The sequence below is a fragment of the Galeopterus variegatus genome, unplaced genomic scaffold (genome assembly GCF_000696425.1).
Source record: "Galeopterus variegatus unplaced genomic scaffold, G_variegatus-3.0.2 Scaffold963, whole genome shotgun sequence".
NCBI lineage: Eukaryota > Metazoa > Chordata > Mammalia > Dermoptera > Cynocephalidae > Galeopterus > Galeopterus variegatus.
The window spans coordinates 238,073-262,399 of NW_007727074.1; the positions used below are offsets into that span (position 1 = coordinate 238,073).

The window sequence follows — 24,327 nt, forward strand, 5'->3', positions numbered from 1 at the left end:
AAAAAATACCTTTACAGACCTAAGTATCGGAACAGAATTGGGGGTTAGACAGATAAAGAAGTTGAAAACTGTTACAGATGAAAAAAATTAACCAACTTCCAGGTGGTTAATGAGTAACATATTTTGGCGGGAATGCAAACAGCCAGCTAAATTTTCCATTTCAGTTAGACAATTAAATGCTTCAAGTGTTAGAGAAGACTTTGTTATCAGATTCCATGGACTTTCCACTCTATCTCATCCTCCAGCTCCTCATGCTTCTCATCTGGGTAGAAGGATCAGGTAACTCTTCACTTTTTCTCTCAAATGCATTTGGTTGGAAATCAATGGTAAATAAATAGCAGGCTGTAGGCTATTTGCTTTTATAAAGTTAGGTGAACAGCGCCTCATGTATGGATCTGTATGCTGATAACGTAGCTATTTAATCATGTAGCTAGCAAATTGTTTATTTTTTGCTTCTTTTTTTTTTAGCAAATAGCTTAAAGTGAGCAAATTTAAAAGTGACTTAATAGACAATGAAAGAAAGGTAATAAGCACTGCTTCTGAAGTATGTGCAAGCAGCTCAATCTAAAGGCCTTAAACCAGCTGGAATCAAAGAGCTTTTTGCAAATTAGTTTTGTTTTGTAGCATATTCCTGTGAACATATTCCTGCAGCATATGTGCCTTTTAATTTTGAGTTTGACTTGTTTTGAGGCTCTTCTTGGTTGTGAAGAAGTTTTTTATTTTTATGTTGTCAAGTCTGTTAATCGTTTCCTTTGTGGCTTTCTCTGTTGTTACAAGCTGAAATACTCCTGAGAGATATTAAAGATTTAACAAATATTCAGTCATATTATCTTCTAATTGTTTAAAGTTGTTTGATTAAAAGATACTTAACTTGAATCCATCTAGAATCAGTTCACGATAAAGGCAATAACCAATGTTCTGTAAGAATTCAGGTGAGAAAAAAATTATGATAATTTCAGGAGAGAAAAAATCATAATAACTTCTGGTTCAGGAGGGATTTTTTTTTTAATAAGTATCATTTGAATTCAGTTAGATGGTTCAATGAAAGTTGAATGGTGGGTGACAGATGACGAGAACTAAAGGAGGGTGACAGGTAGAGGAAACCAATATGTCCATGTTACTTCTCCCCAACCTACTTCAGCATGTAAAATGCACAATAAGGAAGACTGGTTTTGTCATCACCTAGCTCAGAATTTAGTGGGGGAGACAAACATGTGAACAAATAATGAGAAGGGGTGTGGTAAGCACAATTACAGAAATTGTTATGAAAATAGTGATGGAGAGCTTGATTATTACTTTTTTGTGTTACTGTTTTATTTTCCTTTCATGTTATTGGGCTCTTCCCTGACGGCAGGGACCACATTACCTATGGTAGCTAAAATGCCTGTGGTGATTTATAACTATCAGTACATCTGCATGTTCTCAGTTTGTCCAGTACTCTGTGAGTCACGTATCATTAAGCCTATTTTTCAGATGAAAAACTGAGGCTTAGAAAGGTAAAGGATTGCTACAAGACCACACTCCTAGAAATCAGCCTGGGTAAAACATCAACACAGAATTTTGTTGACAAGTGCTATTTATACAACAAAGCTGTTTTATGTATTTTCAATATTCCAAAATGCTGTACATATAGTTCCAGACCAATGAATTAAAATTGCTTATAATTTGATCATGAAAGTCAAGAGAAGTAAATGAAAAACAGAGAATATAATATGAGCTAAGTGGATCAAGGTGCATGAAGATCATTTTAAACCTTTATATTTAAGTAAAAGAGACATACAGGAAAGTGTACGGATCATAAATATAGGGTTCGATGAATTTTTATAGTGATCATACCAGTATATCCAGCACAAATCAAGAACAGAATGTTAGGAGCATCCCAAAAACTCACTCATGCCTCCTTCCTCTCACTATCCTCTTAAGGGTACCATTATCCTAACTTCTTATACCACAGATTTATTTTATCTGTCATCGATCTTTTTTAACATAAATGTAATCGTTTAGCATCTTTCGTTTCTGCTTTCTTTGATTCAACAATATATTGGTGAGATTTGTCTATATTGTTGAGAGCAGATTTAGCTTATTAAATCGCATTGTTGTATATGTAATGTTTCCATTATCTAATACCATAATGTATTTATCAGTACTACTGTTGATTTGGATTTGGGTAATTTATTGGTTTTGACTATTACAAATAGTGCTCCGATGAACATTCTTGCTCATGATTTTTGGAGAACACACACACGTATGTGTATTTCTATTAGGTATGTTCTCAGGAGTAGTTTTACTGTTCATAGGATAGGACTATATTCAGCTTTAAGCTACTGCCAAAGAGTTTCCCGAAGTGGTTGAAAGAATTTACACTCCCATCAGCAGTATGTGTGAGTTATGTTTTCTATACATCCTCACTGAACATGAAACTTGGTATTGTTTGTCTTTCATTTTAGTCATTCTGGTGTATACATAATCTTCATTTTAATTTTCATTTCTTTGATGACTAGGTAAGCTGAGCACCTTAAATATATTTATTGGGCACTCAGATATTCTCTTTTGTGATGTGCCTATTCAAATATTTTTGCTCCATTTTTTCCTGAGTTGCCTGTCTTTGTCTTATTGATTTTTGAAATTTTATATATATATATATTAGGATACAAGTCTTTTGTCATGTATATACAGCAAATATCTTCTCTTACTCTGTGAGTTAGTTGCTTTCTTACTTCTGAAGATGTGTCTTTTAATGGACTGAAATTATTAAATCTTAAAATAGGCCAAATTTTCACTTTTTATTTTTTATTATTTCATATCCCCAAGAAAGAAATAAGGCATCAAATAACTATGGCTGTGTGTTCTATTTAAGAAATCACTGGCTACCGCAGTCATATGGATGTTCTACAATACTTCATTTTAAAAAGCTGTGATTTATCTTTTACATTTATATCTTCAAGGCATTTAAAATAGAGTTTTGTCTCTGGTCTTAGGTCAGTGTCATTATACAATATATAATATTATATATTATAAAATATATATAATTTAACAAATTATATATAATTTGTTAAAAAGTATGTATAATTTAACAAATTAAAAATTATATTTATATATATATATATATATAAATATAATTTTTAATTTGTTAAATTATACATACTTTTTAACAAATTATATATAATTTGTTAAAAAGTATGTATAATTTAACAAATTAAAAATTATATTTTATATATATACATATATATATATATATATATAATTTTTACCCACATGAGTATTCAGTTGACACAGCATCTTCTATTGAAAAAATTGTCTTTTTCCCAGTCCTGTGCATTGTCTGTTCCATTTGTCATATATATCTGATGACCTTATATGTGTGGGTCTGTTTCTGACTCTGTTTCATTGTGTTTGCCTATCCTTGAATCCATATCACATTGTATTACTTTAGCTTTATATCTGGATAATAAGTTTTCAGTTTACTGCCTTGGCTTTTTTAGAATCAGCTTGTCAATTTCCAGAATTAAAGTTTTAAAAACTGTTTGAATTTTGATTAAGTTTGTATTGAATCGAAAATTTAGTTTGGAGAGAATTGACATATTTATGGGTTTTTTTTTTTTCTATCTTTGAATATGATGCATATTTCCATATATTTAAATCTTCTTTTTCTCAGGAATATTTTGTAGATTTTAGTGACGTGATCTTGTATATCTTTCAACAGATTTATTCCTACATATTTTTTCTTCTTTTTTTCAAGTGTTTATTTTCTAGTTTCTTTCTGCAGATATATGGAAATACAATTGACTTTTTTTTAATGGTATTTTGTTATAGCAGTCCCTGGAAATATAATTGACTTTAAAAAAAATTTTTTTTAGAACAGTTTGAGGATTACAGAAAAATTAAGAAGATAGTACAGAGTTCCCATATACTCCCTTACCCAGTTTTTCCTATTATTAACATCATGCATTTGTTAAAATTAATAAATGAGATTTGATGCATTATTCATAACTAAAGTCCATAGTTAATTCAGATTTCCTTCGTTTTTACTTAATGTCTTTTTCTGTACCAGGGTTCCATCTAGGACACCATATTACATTTACTTGTCATATCTCCTTATACTCCCCTTGGCTGTGACAATTTCTCAGAATTTCCTTGTTTTTGATGTCCTCGACTGTCCTGAGGAGTCAGGTGTTTTAAAGAGTTACCGTTTATCAGAATTTGTCTGATGTTTTTCTCATGATTAGACTGGGGTTATAGGTTTGGGGAAGGAAGCCCACTGAAGTAAAGTGACATTTTCATCACATTGTTATCAAGTGTGTGTACTACCAGTCTTATACTTACAAAGGATACATTTGTGTAGATGTGAAGTATCACAGTTATTGACTTGTGTGTGTTGAACCATCCTTGCATCCCTGGGATGAATCCCACTTGATGATGGTGTATAATTTTTTTGATGTGTTGCTGTATTGTTTGCTACTATTTTATTGAGGATTTTTATATCTATGTTTATCAAAGATATTGGCCTGTAGTTTTCTTTTTTTGTTGTAATTTTGCCTTGTTTTGGTATCAGGGAGATGTTGGCTTCATAGAATGAGTTTGGGAGAATGGCTTCTGTTTCAATTTTTTGGAATAGTTTGAAGAAAATTGGTATTGAATCCTCTGTAAAGATTTGGTAGAAATCAGCAGGAGAGCCATCTGGTCCTGGGCTTTTCTTTATTGGGAGACTGCTGATTGCCGCTTCAATCTCTTTGCTTGTTATTGGTCTGTTCAGGTTTTCTGTTTCTTCTTGGTTCAGTCTGGTAGTTTGTATGTGTCCAGAAATTTATCCTTTTTCTTCCAGGTTTTCAAATTTGTTGTCATATAGTTGTTTATAATAATCTCTAAAGAACCTTTGTATTTCTGTGGTCTCAGTTGTAGTGTCTCCTTTTTCATTTCTGATTTTTATTATTTTGATCTTCTCTTTTCTTTTTATAGTTAGCCTAGCTAACGGCTTATCTATTTTGTTTATCTTCTCGAAAAAAACAACCTTTTGTTCATTGATCTTTTGTATCATTTTGGGGGTCTCTATTTTATTTATTTCTGATCTTAATTATATCTTTCCATCTGCTAATTTTGGGATTGGATTGTTCCTGTTTTTCTAGTTCTTTGTGGTATAGCTTTAGGCTGTTTATTTGAAATATTTCTGTTCTTTTGATGTAAGCATTTATTGCAGTAAACGTCCCTCTTAGTACTGCTTTTACAGTATCCCACAGATTTTGGTATGATGTGTCTTTATTTTCATTAGTTTCAAGAAATTTTTTGATTTCCTGTTTAAGTTCTTCTTGGACCTATCGGTTGTTCAGGAGCATGTTGTTTAATTTCCATCTATTTGTATCGTTTCCAGAGTTTCTGCAAGCTCATTTTTTAATAGCCAGTTAACATTCTGTCGTATGACTGTACCACAGCATGCTTCCTGACTTATCTATTGAAGGCACCTTGGTTGCTTTCAGTGTTTGGTGATTATAAGTAAAGCTGCTATTAATGTTCAGCTGTAGGTTTTTGTGTCGATTTAAATTTTCAGATCAGTTAGGTAAATACCTAGGATCATAATTGCTGAATCATATGGCAAGATTATATGTAGTTTTGTAAGAAACTGCCAAACCGTCATGCACATGGCTTAGCATTTTGCATTCGCATCAGAGCTCCTGTCACTTCACATCCTCACTGGCATTGGCACTGTGTTTTATTTTATTTTATTTTTTGTTTTAACCATTATAATGTTGGGGAAAATGCTGAAATAATATTCTCATAAGTCTGCTTTGTTCTTGAAGTAATATCTTGTCCTTGAAACTATGTTTGCTTGCTCCACTTGTCTGGTTATTAATCACTGCTTGTATGTTTGGCTTTTGTAACAAGAGCTGCCTTATCTGCACAGACTGCTAGCCTAGTGAATGCTGAGAAAAAGAAAAAAAAATGTATAAAAGCCCAGGAAGAGTCCGCTTATAAAAACTCTGTGAGATCTAAGCTCGGGGTCCAGATTTTTCAGGCATTGGTCTGTCTGGACCCGCTAGCGTAATGAACTCCTGACTCTCCAGCATTCCGAGTGACAGTCCTTCTTGCCAAGTCTGTTTCCACAACAGTAATAGGTATGTGGAGGTATCTGATTATTGTTTTAATTTACAATTTCTTAATGACAAGAGATTTTGAACACCTTTTCATACGTTAATTTGCCATTTGTCTTTTTTCTTTTTCTTGGTTAGTCTGGCAAGAGATCTGTCAACTTTATTGATCTTTTCAGAGAACCAGCTTTTGGTTTTGTTAATTTTCTCTATTACTTTCCTGCTTTTGATCTTATTGATGACTGCTCTAAGTTTTATTATTTCTTTTCTTTTGCTTGTTTTGGGCTTAAATTTCTCTTCTTTCTCTTATTTCCTAAGGTGGAAGCTTAGATTGTTGATTTAAATCTTTCTTCTTTTCTAATACATGCATTTACTTCTATAGATTTCCTCTAACTGCTTTCACTGTATCCTACAAATTTTGGTAAGTTGTATTTTCATTTTTCTTTGGTCAAAAATATTTTAAAATTTCTTTTGAGATTTCTTCTTTGACCCATATGTTATTTAAAACTGTGTTGTTTAATCTTCAAATATTTTGGGATTTTTCACCAATTTTCTGTTAATTTCTAATTTAATTTCATTGTGGTCTGAGAAAATACTTTGTATGATTTACAAGTTTTAAATTTGCTAACTCCAAAATGTGTTTTAACTCCTAAAATGTGGTCTATCTTGGTGAATGTTCCATGTGAGCTTGAGAAGAATGCATATTCCAGTGTTATTGGTTGGAGTATCCTATAAAAGTCAACCATGTCAAATTGAATGATAGTGCTTTTCGGGTCAACTATATCCTTACTGATGTCTGCTTGCTTGATCTACAATTACTCAAAGAAGGTGAAGTCTGTAGCTATAATAATGGATTTGTCTATTTTTCCTTGCAGTTCTATCAGTTTTTGCCTTACATATCTAGATAATCTGTTGTTAGGTATATACATGTTAAGGATTATTTGTCTTTTTGGCGAACTGACTCCTTTATCATTATATAATGTCCTTTTCTATCCCTGATAATGTTCCTTGTTCTGAAGTCTGCTTTGTCTAAAATTAGTATAGCTACACCAGCTCTCTTTTGATTAGAGTTAACATAATGTATCTTTTCCGGCTCTTTACCTATTTATGTCTTTATATATACAGTGGATGTCTTGTAGAATAGCATATAGCTGGATCTTGTTGGTGGAGGTTTTTTAAATCCTCTCTGCCAATCTCTTTTAATGGCAGATTTAGACTATTCACATTGAAGGTAATTATTGATATAGCTGAGTTAATATCTACCATGTTTGTAACTGTTTCTTTTCTTTGAACTTGTACTTTGCTTTTTTCCCCACTCTTTTCCTGGCTTTTCTGGTCTTCAGTGTTTTATATAATTCCATTATCTCACTTTTCTTAGCCTATGCATTAGACTTCTTTTTAAAAAAATTTCAGTGGTTTCCCTAGAGTTTGCAATATATATTTACACCAAATTTTAATCTACCCTCAAATAACACTGTACCGCTTTACGGATACTACAGGTACCTTATAACAGAATATTTCTAATTTCTCCCTTCTGTCTTTTATACTATTCTTGTTATTCATTTTATTTTTTCATATGTTACAATCACAGAATGCTTTGTTATTATTATTACTTTGAATAATTACAATAAGTATATGAAAAATAAAATATTTTATTTTACCTTTATTCATTTCTTTTCTGATGCTTTTACTTTTTTGTGTTGATTCAAGTGTTCAATCTATATACCATTTTGCTTCTACCTGAACAACTTCTTTTTACATGCTTCATTTCTTGCATGGTATGTCTGCTGGTAATAAATTGCTTGCTTTTATTTGTTTGAGAAAGTGTTTATTCTTCACTTTTGAATGAGAATCTTATGTTGATAGGTATTTTTTTTTTTAGCACGTATTTCATTCTACTCTCTTCTTGCTTGAATTGGTTTGATAAGAAATCCACTGTAACTTTTTTTTCTAATAATAAGTTGTTTTTTCTCCTCTGGCTTCTCTCAAGATTTTCTCTTTGTCTTCGTTTTCTGAAGTTTGAATACAAAATACCCAGGTGTAGATTTTTTTTTTTTTTTTGGTATCTATCCTGCTTAGTGTTCTCTCAGATTTCTGAATTTGTGATTTAATGTCTATCATTAATAGTGAAAAATTCTCAGTCATTATCTAAGTGTTTCTTCTCCTTCATTCTCTCTTCTCCTTCCAAGTTATGTATATGCTACTTTTTTTTTTTTCAAAATTTCCCATAGTTTTTGGATATTTTATTTATTTTTTTAAATTATTTTTTCTCCTTTATATTTTACTTTGGGAAGTTTCTATTGAAATCTATTCCAGCCATTGATTCTTTCCTTGGCAAGTCCAATATATTGGTGAACCTGTCAAAAACAGTTTTCAGTCTCATACATTATCATTATTTTTATTGTATCTGGCATTTTCTTTTTGTTCTTTTTTAGAATTTTCATCTCTCTCCTTACATTATTCTGCTCTTGCATGTTTTCTGTTTTTTCTCTACAAACCTTAATATGTTAATCATAGTTATTTTAAATTCCCTGCCTAATAATTCCAAAATCTGTGCTTTATTTGAATCTGGTTTGGATGCTTTGTCTCTTCAGACTGTCTTTGTTCTTGCCTTTCCACATGCCTTGTAATTTTTTGTCAAAAGCCAGACATGATACATTAGGTAATAGGAACTGAGGTAACAGGCTTTTAGCATGGGTGTTATGTTAATCTGGCTGAAGCTGGTTGTGTTTGTTGTTTACTGCAGCTCTGGGTGTCAAGGGATCACATTTCTATAGTTTCCTTGTTTCTCTTTTCCCTGTTGTCTTTGGATTTCCCTAAGAACTCTTTATTGATTAGAGCCTGAGCCTTACAGCCATTTCAGCTATAATCCACTGTCATTATCCCTGTTGATGTGGTGTAAGGAGTTGTGGAGGGAGGCATTGTAAAATCTTGTGATTAATTCTTACTCTTTTAGTGGGCCTGTGTACCTTGGCTGTGATCTTCATAAGTTTTCTTACCTTTTTTATCTCTTCCCTGCTCCCTTAGGTGAGACAGGACAGTTAGAGGGGGGTGACTTTGGTCACTGCTCTCTCTCATCTACATGAAATCAGGCTCTGGTATATCTTTTTCCTTGGAAAGTGGGTTTTTTATGAAAATGCACTGGGCTTACTTTAAAATGGTTATTTCCCCTCCCTCGCCCCCTTTCCAAAGATTTGAGGTGATTTTTCTTGGGTCTTCACTATGAGAACTGGTGGGGATTCCTGGAAGTGAAACCCACAGAATTGTGGGACCTCTCTAAGACTGTAGTCCTGAAGAGCTTGGTTCATACTCAACCTCTGGCAATTCATCAAAATTGCCATTGATATGTCCCTATCATTTTATGACTCCAGTAACTTCTACTGCAGGTATGCTGATCTCAGCTGTCTTTCTCTGTATTCACTGTTTCTCCAGATTTCAGGATGGTGGTTTGCCTGTGCCTTCAATTCTCTTAGTCCAAGAATAGCCATCGATTCTTATTTTCAGTGTGTTCAGCTTTTTAAATGTGTTAGGATGGAAATGATGACTTCTTCCAAGATCTTTATATGTTGAATTTAAAACCAGAAATCTTGTCACTTATTTTGGAATATTTACCTTGAATCCAAAGTCTTGCTGAATTGACTTGTTAATCCTGATAAATTGCCTATAGATTTTTCTAATTTCCTAAGCACACAATCATTTCATCTGGAAATAAAGACTTTGATTTAATCCCTTACCATTTTTATTCATTTTATTTCTTTTTCATGGCTTATTGTCCTAACTAGGACATCTAATCAAGAGATGGAAAGAAGGGGTGAGAGTAGTGAAAATCCTTGTCTTGTTTCTGAGTTGAAAGGGGAAGCATTTACAGTTTCACCATTAAGTGTAATGTCAGCTGAAGGTTTGTTGTAGTTACCTTTTATTATGTAAAAAAAAAGTTACCTTATATTCCTAGTTTACATTATTATTATTTTTTATGAATAGGTGTAGGAATTTATCAAATGCTTTTTTCTGAATCTGTTAGATATTAGAGTGATCACATGATTTTTTCACTTTTTTTCTGTTAATATGGTGATTTGAATTAATTCATTCACAAATATTAAGTCATCCTTGTATTACTGAAGAGAAGGAAAGTTTGCTGATGAGGTGTCTTCTTTATGTATTGATTAATTTGATTAACTAGTATTTATCTGGGGATTAACATTCAGGAGATATTGGCCTGTAATTCCTTTTTCTTGAAATATTTTTATTAAACTTTAGTGTGAAGCTTATGCTGGCTTCATAAAACTTGTTGGTATGTGTTTTTTCTTTTCATATTCTTTAGAAGAGTTACAAGATTGGTAATTTTTCTTCAGTAAGTATTTGAAAATATTCACCAGTGAAGACATCACGGTTTTTGTTGTTTGTTTTTTGAAGGTTTTTAATACTAGATTTAATATATTTAATTAATATCTCACTATTCTGGTTTTTTACTTCCTCTTATGTCAGTTTTGGTTAGTTGTGTTTTATGATAATTTTCAAAATTATTTGTATGCAGTTGGTGATAATATTCTGTTATTACCTTTTTAATGTCTGTGGTATTTGTAGTGATGTTCCCCTTTTAATCACAATATTGGTAAATTGTGTTTCCTTTGTTTTTCTCTTGGTCAACCTGGCTTGACGTGTATCCATTTTTACTTACATTTAAAAAAAAACTCCCACCATTATTTTTTCTTCTGTTTCTATTCATTTTCACTCTTTTCTACTTTCTATAGTTTTAATTTACTGCTGATTATGCATCTTGAAAGCTTTGATCAGCAATTTTCTGCCTTTATTTTTCTTCTAGTGCATACATAAAGGCAATACATTTTCCTTTTCACATTTTTAGCTGCATATCACAAGTTTTGATATGTCATATCTTTATTACCATTCAGGTAAAAACAGTTTCTAACTGGTTTATCACTCTTTTTAAAGCATGGACTTCTAGAGCTTTCAGTTGTGAGACTAATGCATATTTGTCTCCTCAGTACTAAGAGACTGTGAGAACTTGTTCTAAGCATTTGGGGGATTTGACTTAGCTCTTTAGTCTCTTGCCCTGCACAGACTCAGAATTTGTAAATGTCTTGAGGTGGGTGCTGGCTCTATGTTTGACCTTCCTTCAGTCTCCAGTTTTATTATTCCGGCCCAAGCAAACACAGCTCTGTTGATTTCTTTGTTGTAGAGCAGTAAATTTTACTGAAGGTTGGATTCTTTCTTAGATAAACAAGTATTTCCAGGAAAAAAGTGTTAGCAGCTTTTCAGTGGGAATTCACGACTTCTTCCAGAGCTTTTAACTTTCTAGGGCCCCATCCTAGAATTGTTGTCTTCTAAGAACATTAGGACTGGAAAATTCCACTCTGCCTTCCTGAGGTTTTGATTTGATTTAGTTTTTAGCCTCCCAATGAATACAGATTTGCAATTCAGTAAAGATCTTAAGAGGGGAAATTGACATGTATCTGAAGCTCCAAAAATCCTTATTCGTCAGTCTTGTCGCTCTTAGCCCTGCAAAATTCCAAAAGTTTTTAGCCTCCCAATGAATACAGATTTGCAATTCAGTAAAGATCTTAAGAGGGGAAATTGACATGTGTCTGAAGCTCCAAAAATCCTTATTCGTCAGTCTTGTCGCTCTTAGCCCTGCAAAATTCCAAAAAACTCTGCTGGTTTATCTGTTTTCTGATTCTCAGCTTCTAACCCACAGAAAACTGACAAATAACATGTTATTGCTGCTGATTTGTAGCTCACCTCTGAAAGACCCTTTCTGAAATTTTATTGCCTTTAATTCTCCTTTTGCAGTTGTCTGATGCCTTTAAATAAACTGCTATGTAATTAACTCAGTTTTTCTAGGAGTTCTCAGTGGAAGTGTTAACCTCCTGCAAACTACTTTATATTACCTAGAAATGAAAGTTTTGAAGATAATTTTAATTTTAGTTTATTTTTGTATACTGTGACACTTTGAACACACACACACACACACACACACAGAGATATCACTTAATAGACAAAATTTACAAAGCCCTTCATTCCCATAGAAGGAAAATTTAAAATTTCACTTTAACTTCTTATTAGAAATTAACCTAATCAGATGCCTTTTTTCTAGTTCTGTGTGGTGTCAGGGAAAATTATTGACAATTTCTTCTCCGAGGAATTGTGGCTTTCTGCCAGTCTTAGTACACTGTAGCAGAAGACTGAGGAACTCAATGCTTTTGAAGAAAATCTTGGGATAATTCTTTGCAAGAAACTTTGTATTTTTATGCCCATAATCACCACACCCTTAGTTTAGATCAGTTAATGGCATTCTTACCTCGTGATCTACAAACTAGAAAGCATTTTTTTTTTTACAATACTCATCTTATGTTGGTTTATTTGTGTTTCAATTTGTGCACTCAATAAAAATTTATTAACCAGGTAGTATAGGCCAGAAACAGTTTTAGAAACTAGATATTCAATGGTGAAGAAGATAGGGGAGTTCGTATTTTAATGGGCAAGAGAGGAAAATAAAATGACTATAACACTGAAATAAGTGCTATGATATGGGTAAGCCAGGTTAGTATAAAAGTATATTTGTCTTGATTATTACTGAATTTCATTTTCAGATTCTTCACATAGGATAAAGCATAAAAATAATGAGACAGCTGTATTGGGAGAAGATGTGACTATTTTCTTCAATTTGACAACTCCAGCAGATGTTGTGCAAATCACCTGGCAGAAGATCCAAGACTCTTTGCCACAAAATATTGGCACTTATAGCGATAAATATGGAGAAAAGATTCTCCCACCGTATGTAGATAGACTGCACTGCAAGATCATCAAACCCAATATCTCATTCCTAACTATCCGGGAAGTGGCATTTGAAGATGAAGCTTGCTACAAATGTCTATTTAATGTGTTTCCACATGGCAGCCAAGGAGGACAAATCTGCCTTACCATTTTAAGTATATAAATGTTTTCTATAGTGTCAAATTGCTGGGATAGAAAACTTGGAGATGTGGTCTTTTTTTAAAATTGGTGTCCATAGAAATAATGTCAGAGGATGAAAGATTAGTAGAAATGATCTGGGACAAGTATTTCATTATACAGAAGGGGGAAAAAAAAATAGAAGCCAGTGATGATCATGTGACTTGCCCATTTTCACACACTGCAGGACTGGACATAGCGTTTAGGTCTTTTCCTCTCTCATTTAACTTCTCTGCACTACACTACACTGGCTTTCACCCAAAGGGTAAAATACATAAAGTGCATCAGGATTTTATCACTGGGGAGTTGGGAAAAGAGAAGAAAAGAAAAACAGTCAGTAGAGAAGGAGAAAGAGGAAAAAACGAAGACTCTAAGAGAATAAAGGATTACCCAGTCTTCAAACTAATAAAATGTTACAGGAATAATGATAATGCCGTAGTGTTCCCTCATTATGATGCTATAAATTTAAAGTATTGGGGCTTACATAATGTAATTTTAAGGTTAAATGAAAGTCGAGACACCAATTGTTTCTCTCAAATTGGTGGGCCTGCCATTGGATACAGAAAATAGTATTGTGAGGTTTTGTGAAACCTGAGGAAAGGTAGGTGAGAGGGATATGATTTCAACATTTTGGCTTCATATAAAATTTGGGGAAGTCCTTTAACACCATAGAAATCTGGTGTACTTTTATGTTTAATTTTGTTTATCTCTCCTCTCTCTATTTTGCCTCAGCTGTCTCTGAATTAAGAAATGAACTCCAGTTCAATCCTGACTCTGAAGGTTTGCTCAGCCTCAGTTATTCAGCTGTGGGAAAACCTGCTCCTCAAATATCTCTTTTCCCCTCACAAGTCCTAATGAAGCCACCAGAGGAATATCTTGTTCAGAACCCAAATAGCACAGTAACTGTCACTAAAACGTATACCATCTCTTTGGAAACGGTGAAGTCCTTAGGACTCCATCACCTGATTGTGCACGTGGATCACCCTCTAAGGAATGAGGACAAGATTGTTCCCCTGTATGTAAACGAAGAATGTAAGTAGAAGTGATAAATCAATAAGGGGAAATATTTATCTTTCTTTAAAATCCATTAATGATCTCCTTTACAAGCTTTCCACTGAATTTCTGCCACAGTCACTGAAGATTAGGCTCACTTACATCTCCTCCAACTTTTCCTCCACCCCTTTCCTCTCACGGCAGTGTTTTGCTGCTTACCTCTGCAACGTTCAACAGCGTGGCTAAACCTGCTTCTAGTTTCCTTCACCACACACAGTCTCCCGTAGCTGCACATTTCCCCTTGCCGTCCTTCCACCCAAACTCTGTCGACTGTATTTATCTTGGGTTTCATAACCTTGATTAAACAGGATATGATGGCTTCTCAGGATAATTCTGAAAGTAGAAGCCAATAAGTAGTATTTAAATAATTGCTTATATATGCTAATATTTTAGAGTTTTGATCTACTACATTACTATTTGTTTCCTATTATCTCACCTGTTTAATGTTCCTTTCTCTCTATCTTCCTGATTTCTTTTGAATTAATTATTTATTTTTTATTTTCCCATCTATGAATTTGTTAACTATACTTTCTTTTACCCTTCCTTTAGTAGTTGACTTGAAGATTGTAATGTACATCCTATATTAAAGTATAGTATAAATATATGAAGTATTTTTGATCACTTCCCAAATAATGCAATGAGCTTATATCAACTCCCACCCTTGGTACTATTACTTTTGTTCATTTTAATTCCTTGTATATATTTAAATACCAGAATATATTATTGTTGTTGTTGTTGATATTATTTAGAGAAATATATATTTCAATTTACCTTTTCTGTTGCTTTTTATTTCTTGGTGCATGTTCATACTTTTCTCTACAATAATTTTTCTTCTACCTAGAGAATTCTCTTTTGATTTCCTTTAATGCAAGTGTATGGATGGCCAATTATCGCATTTTTTTTGTTGTTGTTGTTGTCAGAGAATGTCTAGAATGTCTTCATTTTTGAAGAACATTTTTATAGGATTCATAATGCCAGTTTAGTAGCTATTTTTTTCATCAATTAGACAAAATCATTCTATTGGCTTTTGACTTCTATTATTTCTGTTGAAAAGACATTTCTCAGTTTTATCACTGCTCTTTTGAAAGGAATATATCTCCCACCCACTATCCTGGCTCCTTATAAGAATTTCTCCTTCATTTGTTTTCACCAGTTTCATCATAATGTGCCTTAATGTTGTGTTCTTCACATTTATCTTGTTTGGGGTTTCCCAGACTTCTGAATCTGTGGGTTAATATTTTTCATCACTTTTGGAAAATTCTTGTCTCTTATCTCTTCAAATATTGCTGCCATCTAATCCTTTCTCATATTTTTCAGGGACTCTAATTACAAGTATATTAGATGGATAGAACAATTAAATTAGATGTATTTAAAACTCTGTGTCTGAGAATGCCAATATCCAGATCTTTTGTAAGTCTCTTTCTTTGTTATTTTTTCTAATAGTTACAAACCATTTTTGACTTTTGTATGCATAGTTATTTTTTACTGCATGCTGGACCTTGTGTATGAAAAATTGTGATAATTGAGTCTCTGGATTTTTTTTGTAACAGCTTTATTGACATGTAATTTATGTACCATACAATTAATTAATTTAAAGTGTACAATTCAATTATTTTTAGTAGACTTATGAAGTTCACACAGTCATCAGCAAATCAATTGTAGAACATTTTTATTACTCCCAAAAGAGACCCCATACTCTTTAGCCATAACCCCCAACTACTCATACCCCAGCCTTGGAAAATCACTAATTTATGTCTCTGTAGATTTGCTTATCTGTATATTTCATAGGAATTGAATCATATAATATGTTGTCTTTTGTAACAGATGATTTTATCTTTCTCTAGGGAACTTTACATTTGCTTTGTGTAAGCATTTATGTTAGGGATAGATCACCCTAATCTAATCAGGGGTTGAGATGGTTAGAAAAGGCTCTAGTCCTTGAAAAGTCAAATCTCTTTGTGGTTAACTCTTGCCTCCTAGGGTGTAACTATTTGGAGCTTTAAGCCTGGGCTGGATACCAGAGCCTTTTGCCTTGGCAGGCTCTTACCTCCGTTTTTCATTGCTCTAGTCCTATTTTACTGCTGAAATTTCTGTTTAGCTTTTCAGCGTCTCAGCTTTGACTTTCACCTTAATATTGCTGGTACTTTCACTAGGTGAAAACATATCTACAGATGTCAGGTTTGCCTCTCTTAGCTTCCTACTTTTACTAGATCTTTGTCCTATAAGCTCTTAATAACTTGGTAACTCTTCAGTGCTTCAAAAAAAATTTTTAATTGAAATCTGCCCTTATTACCCAGTTTCATACTGAACATCACCTTTTCATCTTTCACAACTGCATTTCCATAACCTCAGTGTCAACAGAGCTCTTGTCACCATATTTGGGAACTAATGTGTTTGAACCCCCCTTTTCTAGAAGTGCAAGAAAGCATCATTTCCAACTCTTGCCACATAGTTTTAGATCTTCTCCACAGAAGTAGGGAAGAGATCCTGGGTTACCTGCCAACCAGAATTTCTATTTCTTCCTCCTGAAGAAAGGTAGAAATGCTGAAAATTTTAACATTTCCCCCCTATTTTTGGAATTTCTTTATATTTGCATAAATACTACAGATGAAGCTTTGGATGTCAGTTATGGTGGGTGGATCCTGTTTATCTCTTGATCTACGATAATACCACACCATTATATCACACATAATGATATGTTATCCATTGGTTCTAGTTTTACATTAATAGCCTGTTCTTTCATTTCTTGTTTCAGAGCTAATAGAATGATAATTTTTTTCTCTCAAGTTTACCATTACCTTTGGTCTAATTCTAATTAGCTTTAAAACTCACAAGTCTTTGCTGCATTAGTTTGTCTCTTGTGAGGGCTAACCAACAACCATACTAGTCACCATATGTGGCACTGTCACCATGTGTTTAATTCAGAGGGTAGTAATGAGAATCACCCTTTAGGAGCTTTTTAAATGGCTGTGTCTGTTACAATGTTAGGTTAAATCATATGATATTGCTGATAATCAATTTTTACCTATAAAACAGTTAATTTTATAGGTTTAAACCTAATATAAGAAAGGGAACATCATTTGAACATTATTAAGACCACTCTAATAAAGTCTCCAGTCATGGAACTTCCACCAACTTAGAGGACTTTTCCCATTTTTCAATACCTTGGAGCACTGGAAAATTCTCCCTTTCAAAACAATTATGCCAAATTCTCAATTTTACGCATTCTAAATTGAAAAGGGATGGGTGTTTCTTTTCCACCCCCCTTCCAAGTCTTCATTTTGACTTAGGGCAAAGTACATAGGATAATGTGAGTAGCTAAGGATCCAGTGAAAAACAGACATTTACTATTCTCTAGTGTCCAAAATAATGTGCTCTCCCCTTCCTACTTAAACAGGGGATCTAAGACCCCTCACATGTGCCTCTTCACATTTTAGAGTAAATGCTCTAATTCTTTTATTCTGTGGCCTACAGTTTTGGCAAGTATCTTGCCGTCATAGAGCAAAACAGACCACTTGACCTGGTTGGTCTCATCTCTGCTCTTTTTACATACCATATATTTTTAATTTGAGCCTTATAGTCCAAAGCATTTTCAGTTCTATACCTTGATCATCATCATTTCTAGATGCTTTTCTCACTTAATGAACTATTTTTCAGGCCTCAGGAAGTTAAGGAAAATGTGTACCATCATGGGCCACTTAATGACAGAGATACATTCTGAAAAACGTGTCGTCAGGCAGTTTGGTGGTTGTGCAAACATCACAGGGTGCACTTACTCAAACCTAGATGGTCTTGCCTACCACACACCTAGGCTATATGGTATAGCCATTATAATCTCATGGATCACTGTTGGATATGTGGACCATCGTTGACCAAAACGTTGTTATGCCTCCTGTGTTCTTACCTGTTTCACTGAAATGTTTCCTCTTCAGTCAAGGCCTTAGTCTTTTCAAACCACGTGCTGTCAGAACACAAAATGAGTTTCACAATATCGTTCCCCTCTCCCTTCTTTTAATTACACTAGTGATTCCCCTGAAAGATTTAGCCTGTCCCATTTCAGATGCCCATCTTACAAATACTGTTCTGACAAATTTCATTTTTAGGTATGGACTGACAAGCATTTCTTGAGAAAATCAAACAAGATTTACTTATTTAAAGGACACATAAAGAGGGTCACAATCAGAATATATAGCAAAAAGATCAGAAACATTCTCCAAGGGAGATATAAGCTTTTTCCGTGAATCAACATAACAGGATTAGATAGACTAATACTAATCACACTGTAAGTGTTTAGCATTCATATAGTGACACTTCAAATCATAGACTTTATAAAGAGATACAGTGAATTTTTTTTATAGAGTTTGGATATGTTGTCCCTCCAAGGCTAATGTCCAAATCTGACCCCCACCGTAGCAGTGTTGGGAGATATTTGGGTCATGGGGGCGGATCCCCCATGAACAGATTAATGCCCTCCCTGGGGGAGGGGTAGCAGTGAGTTTTCACTCTATCAGTTCCGGTGAGTGAGAGTTGGTTGTTTAAAGACCCTGGCACCTCCCTTCTCTCTCTTGCTTCCTCTCGCCATGTGATCTGCTTGTACCCACCGGCTTCCTGCCACTTTTCACCATGAGTAGAAGCAGCCTGAGGCCCACGCCAGATGCAGCTGTACCAGAATCATGAGCCAAATAAACCTCTTTTCTTTATAAATTACCCAGTTTCAGGTATTCTGTTATAAGCAACAGAAATAGACTAATACATCTTTTTTCAAAATATACATTGAGAGGGCAAGTAGTGTATTACAGACTAAAAGAAAGATTATAGTACTTCTGTATACCTCTTTCTTTCCATGTTGTGCATATGTAAAAGCACAAGCTAATTACTTTCCCAGGATCTCACTTTGTGGCACAGCTTGCAGTCAACCTCAGGGTATCAAATTCTCAGTATTATATCTTGAAAGCTTTCATAAAATTTCTGTGGTGGGGTGGGGTAAGAATGATATATAAATCTGCTTTAGTAAATAGACCTATCCTGCTTTATTAAGATACTGTTACACAATCAATATTTTTGGCTTTTATAAACTCAGGGAAATGCTGAGAAGAATAAAAGTTTGCCATAATTTAGTCACATTAGCCCAAGAACCGAAAAGCATCACTAGCCATCAGTGATGCTGAATCATAAAGTTGGAATGAGTGAGGGAGACATCACATCTTTTGGAAGCCCAACAGTTTTTCTGCATGTCCAACTAGCTACTGGAGTATGTGAGTGAGCTGTCTAGTACATAGTCTAGTTACAGGATAAATACAACTTCATGTCAGCATTTCATCAATTCCTGAATTTAAAAAATTCTGGACAAAATTATGACTAGCACAAAATGTGACTATTGTAAAACCCAATACATTCAGGTTAGCACAAAATACCCTTCCATTATTCTCAGCCTCCCCAGACCAGCACAACTTGGTTCATGCAGTGCTAAATTCAATGCTATAGAATTAGAACAACAGGGAAATATCCCTTGTGACTCTGGTAGTCATGCTAACAGACCATGGGAAGGATCTATACCACAGTCTTCTAATGCCCTTACATGTGATTGATAGTTACAAAATTTGAGGTTAAACATCCTTCTGCCCTCAGAACTTCTAGGGTATTTCTCCATTGTCTTTGACCATGCACTGTTGCTAATGAGAAGTCAAATGTCAATCTGATAATTGTAATAGTAGATATTATTGTATTTTTTCTTTGGTAATGTAGTATTTTTTCCTTTATCCTAGTGCTATTTTTAGATTAGTTTTTTAAAAAAATCCTTTAATGTAATGGACATTTGGTAATTTCATTCAATCTGGAGACTCCTTCAATTCTGAATATTTTCTCATTTCCTTGTGAATTTCTCCCTGTTCATCCAACTTATTCTCTTTTTATAAACCTCCGATTGAGTGGGCATTAAAACATTTAGGTTGGATTTTATTTTTTTCCTTTTTCAACATTCTTATATCTTTTTCTTTTCTTTACATTATCTGATAGATTTTATAAAAATTATCCTCAAACGCATTGTATTTTTCTTTTTATAATCAGGTTTTTAATCTGAAATTACTTTTGCAATTTAAAATTAAAATTGTTTATTTTTTTCATAGCTTTCCCTTCTTGTTTTTTTTTTTTTTTTCCTTTTTGTCTTTTTTCGTGACCAGCTACGGATCACAACCCAGCAGTGCGCCACCGGGCCGGCCCCCCTTCTTGTTTTAAGGAAGTAATTTCTTCTCAAACAATAATCTAGAGGTATTATAACTTGTTTTCAGTGGAGTGGCCAGTAGGGGGATCCGAATCTATGACCTTCGTGTTATAAGGCTGCACTCTGTAGATGTGTTATCATTATTTTTTTCCTTAATTATCTCCTTCACTCCTTCCTCCCTTACCACCACCATTTTAACTCAATTTTTTTTCTTTCTTTTTTTTTAATTCAGGCTTCTCACTTTGATCACAGACCTTCTTCAATGCCTGTTGAGCCTTTGCTGTAGGCTTACAGAAGGCTGCAGTCTGTGGAAAGGTGGACTTTTGTTTGCAGAGAGCAGGCAGCAATTAGACAGGAGACCCTAAAAGCCAGAATGTAGTCTTTACTCTGGGGCTCTGACCCCCTACCGCCTTAGTTAATCCCAGTATGTTCAATAAATTACTTTTTCCCTCCATTTTTTTGGCTGGGGAGCAGGTACTTGGCAGTCCAAAGTTGCCCTTTGGAATATGGAAATGGGTGCTTTTGACTATAACTTTAATTCTATTAGTGCCCACTCTTTTTGAGCTTCTCCAGGTTCTGCAGGGCTCTCTCTGCAGGTGTAGTCTGCTTTGGGCATGCCTGAGACTGCAGCTTCGTTCATCCTGCACCTTCATAGTTTGTTTCTTTACAAAGTCTTGCCACTGAAAGTCATTTTTCTGTCTGTCCTTTTGCGTTTAATGCTTTTATTTTTGTTTGTATAATTTTAATGGAGTTTCAAGAAGGATTAGAGACAGACATTTTTGTTATGTCTGTCTCTTAAAACTGAGCTAATCAGCTCCCTTTTCCTGGTAAACTTTCTAATTCATGACATTGAAACATGCCACTTGAATAGCATTTGTATCCCCCATTAATATATTGGCTAATTATTATTGTTAATTTCACTTCTTACTGAGATAATAATGTCAGTAAAGAAGTAACTGATCAATTTAAAAGAGGATTCTTCCTTGCATAGTTTTGTAACACCTATTAGAGACATAAATACCTGATTCTGTTGAAGTATCATATAGAGCTTTTCCCCCCTGTGCTTTGTTGTTGTTGACTCAAGGGATAAGTTCACATTAGTGCCAAATTCTTCACATTCAGCCTCCGCCGCCTATTTAGAATGGCTGTGTAGTATCTCATTGAAAATGAATATCAATGAAAACTAGAAACAGAGACAAAACGATGTGAGAGCAGTCAAAAATAAATGGCACATATTTCCTCAACTAAAACACATCCACTTTTCCAGTAGCATTTCAGGAAAGACGAAACTACTATTAATATTTCTCTTTTCCTTCAACGGTAATGGAAAATTCAAAGCAGCAAATTGAAAAGAAGTGAGAGGTTACTATGAACAGACAAATAACAGCAGTCTGACAGTCAGGACTAGGAAAAAAAAAACTTACCATGAGAAGACCTAAAAATGCAAAATGCACAATATTTCATGCCATTTGAAGTAAGCACAAATTTCTTTAAGAGCTGACATAAAGTGAATATGTTAATTTTTATATTATATCTAAGAACAATCATTGATAATCATAATCACGGCCTTTGTTAAACTTAAGTTATAATGAAAAATGTAGATTATATTCAGAAGGCTACACAGAAAGAAAAGATGTCTGTAATACCATTTAGAAACACTGTGGTCAAATGGCTATTTTAAAATGTGTTGATGCTCAAAATTTTGCAGTTTGTTTTTTTTTCATAAGAGTTCAGGCTCTGAAGTCAGAATCAACTTGTTTCTCAGTTCTGCCATCTAATCACTATGTATCTTTGGACAATTTTCTTAACATCACAGAGGCCTTATTTTTCCATCTATAACAACAGCTGTACTTACCCAGTTAATGTAAATAGTCCTTATAAAATGTTTATCGCACTAATCTTAAATATATATTACTATTATTAATTTATTTTCTTAGACTATTACAGACTCTTTGGAAATTCCATTTTAGTAATATAGTCATCAAGTGACTATATTATATTTTGCTTAATCATTTTTCTATGATGAATATTTAGGTGGTTATATCTTTTTTTATTATTCTTGAGAATGGTAGAATTATATTAAATATATGTCTTAATCTTTGAAGAACACATAGCGATTCAAATTTGGTATATGTTTTTATAAAATGGAATAGGGCAAATTGTCTTTTAGTATTGATTTGAATGTCAGCAAAGCAATAGCAAGTCAAAAGAGCACTGCAGATTGAAGGTGCTAAGATGACAGTGCAGGGTATAGAAAAGTAGAGTCATAAATAACATGTTTGTGGTTTGTATTTTTCAGGTACTTCTGGTTCTTTTTCTGTTTGGATACCTGTAGTTTGTGCACTCCTAACTTTATGTATTTCATTTACCATTGTCATCATTCTCTATATTAAGAGAAAGAAACAGTAAGTTTTACAGTTATTATTACCTATTTGTGATAGAGAAGGGGGGTAAAACAGGGCTAGTTTCAAATAGAAAATAAAAAAATCCAAGGGCTCTGGAAATCCACCATGAGAACAGTCATCACAGAAAACTCTTTTCTATCCACTTGGTAATTCCTGTGGTCAATGACGTGTCCTTGTTAAAATGATACCTTATGTGGGGTTGCTATAAAGGTAGGCTGTTAGTCATCATTTATGCTTGTGGTAAATTGAGTTTAAGACTCTTTATTGAGGACAGTTTTTACAGGAGAAAGCATGTGGACCCCAGACAGCTGGTGGGAGAGAGTTCACCAAGTGGTGCAAAAGCCTGAGACTGGTGGCCTGAGATGAGTCAAAGCCCTGATGAGTTGAAAGTGATCTTAGTTTACAGGATTAGTGTAATAAAATATCTATTCACTGATTCAACAGATACTTGTCTGTATATTGCTATGCACTGTTCTCAGTGTGGAAGACAGAGACATAAACAAAATAGATAAGTTCTTTGCCTTCAGGAGCTTACATCCTAATAGGAGAAATAGACAATGGAAAGAAAAAAGGAAACAAGAAAATAATAAGTGGCGATAAGCCCTATGTGGAAAATAAGACAGAGTGATATGATCGAAAGAGACTAGGGGGCTGGTTTAGGTTAAGTGGTCTCTCTGAGGAAGTGACATTTCAACTGATAATTGAGTAAGAAAAAAAGGTGAAATTCTTGGTGAAGAGTGTTTCAGACAAAAAGGGATTTTAGTTTTTTACTATCTACAATATCCATCCATGAAAGTGTTTAAAACAAGGAAGCACAAGGATCTGATTTATACTTTTAAAAGATCTCTCTCGCTGCAATGTGGACAAGGTTTCATTTAGGATGACAAGATTTGCTGATGGATTAAATATGAAAAAAGAGCAAAAGGGAAGAATTATCCTGATGATTATGAGTTTTTGGCATCATCAGGAAAAAACTCTTACAAATACAGAAAAGATTAGAGGAGGAAAAAATTTTGGAAGGAGGATAAAGAGTTCTATCTTAAACATATTAATTTAAAAATGCCTATTTTACGTCTAAGGGGATATGTTAAGTAAGTACCTGTGTATACGAATCTGGAATTTAGGAAGCAGATAAGGACCAGAGGAATAAATTGGGGAGTATGGTGGATATGTTCTCCAAGGGCACAAATCATAAGTTATGACTATCACTTTTATTGTGTAGACATAATATGAATGTTCTGTAATCGGAGTATTTTTAAGCATTTGAAAAGATATTTTGGTCAATCTCTCAAGAGAATTTCAATCTGAATCTCCCGATATTTTATTCATAGCATGCTCTTACAATGTACTGCCATGAGGGGGAGTGTTTGAGCTGTATGCATCTTATGTGTACATCAATGTCATTACATTTCTAGGTCAAAGAACATGCGTGAACCAACACCCCAGCTCAGACAACCTCATATGGAGACCTTAATGAGCTACTGTCTTCTCACATGCAGGTAATTGGCAGGTGTCTGTTTTTTTTTACCGTCATTGTGTACACTTCAAATTTGAGATTTTACCTTCCAAATTAAATCATGTTTTTGGTAGCAGCATTTGT

General features: G+C 33.9%; 1 protein-coding gene across 1 annotated transcript in view; it reads left to right on the forward strand.

The window, feature by feature from the left end:
* The first annotated feature begins 208 nt into the window (after nt 1–208).
* LOC103591338 (OX-2 membrane glycoprotein-like) overlaps nt 209–24,327 on the forward strand; it is a 32,626-nt gene continuing 8,507 nt past the window's right edge. Inside the window, exons 1-5 of the mRNA XM_008573776.1 lie at nt 209–279; nt 12,689–13,027; nt 13,899–14,081; nt 22,622–22,727; nt 24,143–24,226. Coding sequence (XP_008571998.1) covers nt 216–279; nt 12,689–13,027; nt 13,899–14,081; nt 22,622–22,727; nt 24,143–24,226 — 776 coding nt within the window. The 5' untranslated portion in view covers nt 209–215. The remainder of the gene's footprint in view (nt 280–12,688; nt 13,028–13,898; nt 14,082–22,621; nt 22,728–24,142; nt 24,227–24,327) is intronic.